This window comes from Chanodichthys erythropterus, chromosome 10 (genome assembly GCF_024489055.1).
Source record: "Chanodichthys erythropterus isolate Z2021 chromosome 10, ASM2448905v1, whole genome shotgun sequence".
NCBI lineage: Eukaryota > Metazoa > Chordata > Actinopteri > Cypriniformes > Xenocyprididae > Chanodichthys > Chanodichthys erythropterus.
The window spans coordinates 23,220,502-23,230,178 of record NC_090230.1 but is presented as its reverse complement, the minus strand read 5'-3'; the positions used below and the strand labels follow the sequence as shown (position 1 = coordinate 23,230,178).

General features: G+C 36.2%; 1 protein-coding gene across 1 annotated transcript; it reads left to right on the top strand.

Annotated features, from left to right (window-relative positions):
* Positions 1-297: 297 nt before the first annotated feature.
* LOC137028196 (CD48 antigen-like) lies at positions 298-3,192 on the top strand. The gene is made up of 6 exons (XM_067396967.1): positions 298-424; positions 708-1,028; positions 1,209-1,499; positions 1,572-1,682; positions 1,782-1,855; positions 2,705-3,192. Exons 1-6 carry the CDS (start codon positions 298-300, stop codon positions 2,747-2,749), a joined length of 969 nt encoding a protein of 322 aa, XP_067253068.1. The 3' UTR covers positions 2,750-3,192.
* The last annotated feature ends 6,485 nt before the right edge of the window (positions 3,193-9,677 follow it).

Genomic DNA, 9,677 nt, shown 5'->3' with positions numbered 1-9,677 from the left:
CATAAATGTTCATGTTGAACTAGTTCTCTTCTTCTTCTCTATTATTATTCTGGCAGTGTAGACACTGCTAAGTGTATTAACCCTTCTCAGGTCAAAGTTTGAACTAAATTGTCATATACAATATGCTAGTGCAAGTATAACAATTAGTTCAGACTTTGACCTGTGGAGGGCAGTAATACACTAGCAGTGTCTACACTGCCAGAATTATAATAGAGAAGAAGAAGAGAACTAGTTCAAGATGAGCATTTATGGTTAAAATGTATAATTTTTTTTTTTTTTTTTTTTAGAAAATGAGTGATGGTTTCATTAGATAAGACCCTCATTCCTCATCTGGTATCATTTAAAGCCCTTGGAAGCTGCACCGAAACTGTAATTTTGACCTTCAGCTGTCTGGAGTCCAGTGGAGTCCACTATATGGAGAAAAGTCCTGGAATGTTTTCATCAAAAACCTTAATTTCTTTTGACTGAAGAGAGAAGGACATGGACATCTTGGATTACATGGGGGTGAGTAAATTATCAGTAAAATTTAATTTGAAAGTGAACTTATCCTTTAATAACATGTTCATACGTCTCACCTTTCTTTTGCTTTTGTGTTTCTTTGGAAGTTCTGAATGGTTTTCCGTTATCTTTAGTTACAAACTACAGATGATTTCAGGTTTTGTAAACCTTCTGAAGTCTCAGTCTGTGTAAATGTGTTTGTTCTCCAGGTGTGTTTGGTGATTCAGTGTCAGTGATGGAGGGAGATTCTGTCACTTTATACACTGATCTTACTGAAATACATGAAGACGACGACATACTGTGGAAATATGGAGCTGAAAACTCTCTCATCGCTAAAATGAAGAAACAGAAGCAAAACTTTTTCACATACAGTGATGTTCCTGATGGGAGATTCAGAGACAGACTGAAGCTGGACGATCAAACTGGATCTCTGACCATCACGAACACCAGAACTGAACATGCTGGAGTTTATCAACTAGAGATAAGTGGAGCAAAAAAATCATCAAAAACATTCAGTGTTTCTGTCTATGGTGAGTAGAGATCATCTGTCCAAACATTCACATATTCTTGTTTTTGTTTTTTTTGGTTTAAACATTCTGTCCTTTGAGATGATAGAAACAATTGCTGACTGTCAACACTCACTCAACTGAAAAAAAAAAAAAAAAGTTTAGATTTAAAAATATTTCTCTTTATTCTCTGATGTTTTTCAGCTCATCTGCCTGTTCCTGTCATCATCAGTAACTCTTCACAATGTTCTTCATCATCATCATCAAATTGTTCATTGGTGTGTTCAGCTGTGAATGTGAGTCATGTGACTCTCTCCTGGTACAAAGGAAACAGTTTATTGTCCAGCATCAGTGTGTCTGATCTCAGCATCAGTCTCTCTCTACCTCTGGAGGTGGAATATCAGGATAAAAACACCTACAGCTGTGTGCTGAACAATCCCATCAGCAACCAGACTCAACATCTGGACATCACTCACCTCTGTCACACATGTTCAGGTACGGCAGAGCTGATATATGTGATTATTTACAGATTCACTTACATTAATGACTCTCTCTCTTTTACTCCAGTCTCAGTGTCTCTGATAGTGTTGATCTCTGCTGCTGCTGCTGCTGCTGGATTTCTGTTGATTATATTTGCAGTCGGAATCTGGTGCATCTGCAGGAAACGTAAAAAAGCAGGTCAGGAGATCATCATATGTTGAAATATTTATGTTTTATAATGCACAAATTTCAATATAAGAATGAAAACTGTTGTTTTAACATATATGTGTTTTATAGATGTTAATGCAGACCAGACACAAGAGAAAGACAAAACTGATTCAGCATTGTGTAAACCAACAAAACGAAAGAAGGTAAGATCATTTATGACTGTGTTGTAGTCAGTCCGTGTGACTGAAGTTTGCAGCATCAGACGGTCAGTGAACAGACGTGGATGACCATGTTGATGATGACCTGACCTGACGCATGACATATTGACAAATGTCGAAAGGCTTTCTTTTTTTTAAAGGTCTTCACTTCAGAAGGCCTTTATTCACCCCTTAGAGCTGTATGGATTACTTTTATGATGGATGCAATTTTTTGGGCTTCAAAATCTCAAGCCCCTTTCACTACCATTATAAAGCTTGGAAGAGCCAGGTCAGGTCTGTCATCATTTACTCATCCTCAAACGTGAGTTTCTTTCTTCTGAAGAGCACAAAAGAATATATTTTGAAGAATGTTGATAACTAGACAGTTTCTGGTCCCCATTGACTTCCACAGTATTTTTTCATATGAATAAGATTCTCATAGATTAGCAGCAGTTCTAGCTTCACTTGCTACAAGTGGCTGATTGTCAGTGAGGAAGTGACTGTACATCATTCATTTGAATATGCAGATGACATTCGCTGATATGGGACAGTACCGTTAACAATGCATCATGTGATCAGTCTAATGCAAATGATCAGTTCATTACTGTGAAAGGATATAAAATATACAGGCTATCCTCCAGATAAAAATAGATACATCAAGTAGACGACAGAGATCATTAAATAATACATGAGCTACAATCAAAATGTTCAAATCTTAAAAACTATGACATGCAAAGACATTATTTTATAGAAACTTTAATGGTGTGAGTGAATTTGAAGCTAAATTATATTATTACAATTTTTAAAATGTTTTTAAACCATTTCTCTCAAATGACTGTATATTTTTCCTTGCAGAAATCAAAGAATCCCCTGTATGAAAATATCAACCCAAAACGGTGATCAGATTCAACATCTCTGCCATCTTCCTGATTGTTTTTTTTTTCTTTTGCAACTCTAATAAGTTGATATTGTTGTATCTGAAATTGTGTTGCTCTGTATTCATTTAATTCAGTGATTCATAAGTGGCGTAGCATCCAGAAACTCAACTAGATGTTTTATCTTAATACGCATAGAAATTTACTAACTTTACTGAAAATGTATTTATCCCACCCTTCCTGTTTAAAAAGAAAACTGAATAGCAATATAGTTGCTCAGTTTGTCACATGTTCTGCTGGATATTTTGGCAAATTCAGCACAACCACATCATCGCCCTCTAGTGCCCAAAGCAGAAAATCACATATCTCTATTTTTTCTACTTTTACTCGACACAGTGCGCTATAAATTATGGAAGCCCGTTTCCGCCACTAAAAAAAAACAAAAAAAAACGCCACTTAAAAAAAAAATAGCCACACACAAAAAAAAAAAAGATTAATTGCGACTTTTTATCTCAGAATTGCGAGTTATAAAGTCAGAATTCTGAGATATAAAGTCGCAATTGCGTGATAAAAAGTCAGAATTTCTGACTTTTTCTAACTGTGAAACGTTATTTCTCACAGTTTTTACTTTGCTTGCGTTTCCTTTCATTGCGACTGACCATCAGGATTACTGCTTCGTTATTATTATACATTAAATAGACCATCAGGATTGCTGCTTTGTTATTTTTATACATAAAATAGAGGACATCATAAATGATTATTTTTAGCGCCGATTTACCAATAAAGAAATATTGACTTCACTGGAGGAGACACATAAAGATTATATGCATATATGCATATATAATGTTTCCACGGTAACCTTGTACACAGCGTTTCAAGGAGAAAAAACAGCTTTTACTGCCATCTAGTGGGCTTAATACTAAAACAACCAATACCATCATGTTTCATTAACTTTGCAACTCAAGGGTAGAATCATGCAATTCTGCAAATTACAGTCGAGGTATTTGGACAATAAAAGTTGTTTTAACAGAATGGATACACTAATGAATTTTGCACAATAATAACAATATAATAATAATCATAATAAGAAGAAGAATCTGCTGTGGCGGAGGTGCAATAAATCAGACAAAGCTGAAGTGGCACATTTTATACACCAACAGCTTCAGACTTCACGGCAGCACGGCTATCATTGGATGCACTGTTACAGACAGAGATACTGACCATCAGTTAATTGCGAGAAAAAAAGTCAGAATTCTGACTTTATAACTCGCAATTGCGACTTTATATCTCAGAATTCTGACTTTATAACTCGCAATTCTGAGATAAAAAGTCGCAATTAATATTTTTTTTTTTTTTTTTTTTTTAGTGGCTTTTTTTTTTTTTAAGTGGCGTTTTTTTTTTTTTTAGTGGCGGAAACGGGCTTCCATAATAAATAGATGCTGCAGTTCACACAGAGGAAGAACTGAAGAACCCAATATACGGAGCTTGTATCAAACTGCCACAGTCACGTGATTTCAGCACTGTTCAGAAATTCCAATGGTGCGCCGCTAGGGGGCGATGATCACTGTGAACCAACGAACTATGATTTTTACCTGATCTCAGATCAGTTTTTATACATTTGCAGGCATTAAATAACACATTTGTATAATAAAAAGGAAATGTTGTACTTAAAAGTGTCTTATTGGACTGCTCCATAAAACAAACAAAACAAGCCTGGAAATTTAGCCTATTAAAATAGGCCTAACACAAATTATAAAGACACTTAATATTTAATGATGAAGTGTATTCATCATATTTTAGATGACTTATTTATTGTCTTTAATAGACTAGACCTTCAAAAACATTTCTAATGGTTTTGTAAAAGCTGTTTATATGCATGTTTGAATTTAGTTTTCGTTGCTTTTACACTGTTGTGCCCAGCAGGAGTCATCAGCGTGTGTGATTCGAACCAGTGAATCATTTCGTGAAGCAGTTAATTCAGTTATGCGGTGTAACCATGGGTGTGGAGTAACTGCATGGCCATTGGTTCAAATTGGAAAACTTTTTGAATCAATGACAGCGTGGCGGAGCCGCGCGAATTTATGGTGATGCAGCGCACCAAAGCTTGTCAAAATAGGTGGGGCATTCAGAGCCGGATTAACGCAAAGGCAAACTAGGCACATGCCTAGGGCCCGATTGGCGGGATGGGGCCCAGACAGAGGGACAAAAAAAATAAATAAATAATAAAAATAAAATAAAATGTACAAATGTCCTATCTACAATTTATTTCAATATTTATTAATTAACTAAAAATAGTGACGATGTTTATCTTAACCATAGTCAGAGTGGGTCCGATGGACTCACCAAAACGAACACATCCTGTGGGTGTTGCGAAGCAAAATGCTAAATAAAGCTTGCCATAAATAGCCTGCAAAAGTAATGATTATGAAAGTGACAAAACAGCAAGGAGACATTTTAATTGTTTATTAATAAACTAATGTTTTCTGAATCAGTGTCGGCTGCGAAGATGAAGTTGACATTACTGACTCTCATCATCTCCGTGGACGCGCTTAGAGAGAGAATGCACATTTCATTTGGATGATCATCAGAGAGCCTATTTCCTTTCGTTTTGAATTATTTCGTTTAAAAGTAGACATTTCAAGCTTTCTATATATTTCTCATGTCTGTGAGGCAAGCAGCCGCTGAGTTTCGGTTCATTTATAAGACGCGCCAGTTCACGCGCCACAAAACGAAATTCACTTTAAAGAAAGGCTTTCTACAAAACAAAACTTAATGAAGTGTTTAAAATCATGTCTGACCCATTCCATGTGTCCCGATATATTGCGCATGATGCATCTTACTCATGCTGTTCACTTTTCATAATCAAATAGATTAAATTTAAAAATAACATTATAATAGGTCTATTTAAACATAAATATTAAACTAAATACGTATTTAATGGCTACCAACACGTATACAGTACAGAGAAATTGCATGTCCATTTCATTTATTTAACATATTCAATATTGGGGGCATTTTTTTTAAAGTAAAAAACAATAGTTACTTTCCCTGGTAATTAGTTCCTTTTATAATAATGTAACTCGGTTATTATCTCATTTACTATTTGTGAGAAGTAACTAATAACTATAATTAATTACTTTTTTAATAACGTGCACTGCATTTGACACACAAGACTCACAGAAAAGAAAAGACAGAAATGCGCAGCAATATCAAGTTCCCTTTCACTCTTGAACAAACAATAACACACAGAATTATGCCTGTTTTGTCAAGTATCCTCATCAGAGTAGTCTTAAAAGAGTTAAATAACGTCTTAAATGAACTTAAAGAGTTGTGAGAAAATGAGATGCGCGTCACATCAGCGGGAGCTCTTAAAGTGACAGCAGCCTAATAAACCAGTTACTGTGATGTCTGTCATTAATGTTCATCAAAGAACAAAGCCAACAGAGACAATTGCTTTAATAAGGCTTATGTTTAGTTTATAATTTATGCAGTGAAGACTGCATAAAGTGTTTGATAAATTTATTCAATTACTATATATTTCCTACCTGTCTAAAAGGTAGGAAATATATGGATACATTTATTTGGGCCAGGCCACAGATACATTTTTTTTTAAGCTGTTGCTTTAAGTTGGTTCTACATTAATTTGGAGAGTAACAGTAAAATTATTACAATATTAAAGAGGGGAGAAGAGTCAGGGGCCTCCAACATAAATTATGCCTAGGGCCTCCAAATGTCTAGAACTGGCCCTGGGGGCATTTCGCCATGGGATTTCAGGTCAATCGACCCGTCGTACAGCTCCATGGCCCACCAGCAAAAGCAATACTCGGCCCGTATCTCAGGGAACCGAGGTTACTTTCGTAACCGAGTATGTTTCTCCATCTACACGACAACGCTGCAACTAGAGTTTCAAAAAATCTAGCAGGACACCCTATCAGAAGTTTTCAAAAAAAGTTCAGTTTCAGTGATCGGAAATTATTAATTCAATAAGGAAACACTGTCCTGTGTGTTGCTCAGCAACACAAAACAGTGCTGTGTGGAATGAGAGTCTGAAATGTAACTTAAAAGGTGTAGTAGCCCGTCCAGTTCACACTGCCGGGACGCAAATACAACAAATAAGACAGGGAACAAATTAAGCTAAAACAGCTTGCCATATGTCTAGACATTATTGTTAATGAGAAGATTTGCAGGTGTGCAGAACTCAACACTAGGAAAAGAAAAAAAAAAAAAAGGATTCTGACTTAATTGAATTCCTCTGATTGGTCATTGCATTTAAGAGCTCAACAAACATGTCTTTGATTGGCTGATTACAGATGCAAAAACATGTTGTAAATACAAACATACATTCTCCAGAGTGCAGTCACAAACACAAATATGCATATTTTCTGACACATTTGTATTATAAAAAGTAAGAGTTGCATTTACAATTATTCGTCTAATTACCAAACTCTCCATAAAACAATCAACAAGCCATACAATTTAATAAAATATTACATATTATTGAGACACTTAATATTTAATGGTATTAGACGATTGGTGAATTGCATTTAATAGAATACAATGTGTTTGCAAAAGGTGTTTTTAAGTAGGTTCAGGCTGAGTTTACGCTGCATTTACACAATTCTGACCAGCAGGAGTCACCAGCGCGCGGCGTTTCGAGACAGTGAATCACTTTGCGAAGCAATTGGTTCGATTGATTCAAAGTTCGAAAAGCTTCGTTTCTCTCATCACTATATCAACAGCTGGCCAACTGTCTGGGACAGGAGAGAATGAGCCCACGTGGAGAGGAAAAACCTGCTAGCTGTGCTTTGGCTGCTTTTATTGTTGGGCTTCTTCCTGTAGGCCAATGGAGTGCTAGTTGATAGCCAGCCAATGGGGGAGGGCAGGTGTAGGCAAATAACAGCTGTCAGAGAGAGAAAAAAAGAGATGGAGAAAGACAAACAGCAAAAACAAACAGTCACCCAACGATCATCACACAATACATCAGAGGACTGAACAGTGAAAGTAGTGCACCAGTGTTAAAAACCATATATAGGCTAACTCAATTATTCAATATTAACTTATTTCTAAAAAAAAGGTACAGACACCGATACCAGCTGTTATGAGTGAATCATGTTTTGCTATATTTCTCATATAATAATTCAGAAGGGAAAATATTGGGGTTTTTTTTCTATTGTAAAGTTAAGACAGAAAGGAAAATGTCTAAAAACATTCTTAGAGTGCATAAAACACAATATTTGTTTAATTAAAATAGCTTACAAAAAGCCCCCTCAGTGAAAACTAGTCATGACCACATATTGATTTTTTTCTGTTAAAATCTTTAGCACAGGATTTTAGCTTTTAGCTTTGACAATTAAATAACTTTTCTTAAAACATTTACTTGACTTAAATAAACTTCACGTCACACCTCTTGAGGCTGTTTACATATTTACAGTCAGCACCACATGAAATACATATCCAAAAATGGGAACAAGGAAAACCACAAGTCTAGAGCTGAAGACTGATGACTGTGAAGAGTATTTAGTTCACCCAAAAAATGTTCAGGTGAACTACCCCTTTAAATGAAGGAATCATCTCAATTAAAATATTTAACAAACACATGGCTTATTTTTGCACATTTCAGTGATCTACCAAATAGATGAAGACTTATTATAATGTAATTGCACTGTTTCATCAACTAAACACACATTTGTGTGTTACTTTTGATGTAACTGTTATGGACAGAGGACTCCAGCAGGTTTGAAGGTAGGTGGTATTTATTGACAAACAGCTGGGAAGACACAGGAATACAGGTTCGTGGATAGTGGGTGGTAGGCCAGAGAGACACTTGGAGACGGTAGGTGAATACACACATAGAAGATATCACACGGACACTGGGTAAACGTGGAAGTCTTGGGAACAAACATGAAAAGTCCTTAGTGCAAACGAGAACAGACAGTGAACTGAGGTGAGTGGAGTGCTTAAGTAGAGCTGTGGTGATGAGAGGATGACTTGCAGGTGTGGGTGATGATTGCTGAGTGGTGGAGTGAGTGCAGGTGTGGGCCAGGGAGGATCATGGGAAATGGAGTCCAAAGCAGACAGGAACTGTGACAGTAACATTCCTCTATCAGGTAATTTTCAAGTTTAACGCAGTGTAACACATATATTACATGCATAATAATATAAACGCCCAGCAAAGTGTTTCAACAACTTTAAAATAAATCATTGACTTTCCACGCTTATTAAATCTGGTTTTGGTTTCAGTATGTCCGGTGGAAAGTGTTTTCTGATGAAGGTGGATGACTAATTGTTAGTGTGTAATCTATAATATTGATACAGTCTTCTCCAGTAACAGCAGTAAAAGCAGCTACAGCATCAGTAGAGCAGACTGTCCTTGTGTTGAGGAGTAAAATCTTGCTCATAATGCCTGTCTTGTTGAGGAAATTATGGAAAAGCAATCAGTTCTATCAGTTATAAGAGGATGTAAACAGACGGCACAAAATAACTGATATGTCAAACTAGATCAGCATTATAGTGCAAATGACAAGAAACAGACACTAGGTGCATTTATGGAGCATTGTAATCGGTTTAAAAGTCCAGTCCGAATGAAAATGCTCCATATAAACACCTCAATCGGAATAAAAATGCCCAAACCGAATGATAAACCTTTCTATAAACCGAACAAGTCTGCCATGTAAACGTGTTAAACCGATTACTTTGCATCTACGCCATCACGTCAAGTGGTCAGAGGTCGTCAGAATGCACAATGGCAGCAGCAAAATGAAACTGGAGTAAAACTGAAACAACACATTTATTAAATACACTGAAGGAACTAAGTGAATCATTACTACGGACCTTCATCCATACACTTCTGCTTTACGGAGGAGGGAGGGGTAGTGTTAAGATGCTACTTAAGTCTTTTCCTCATAATATCCAGCAGTAATATGCTACAAATTTCATGCTGTTGCTTGATTAAG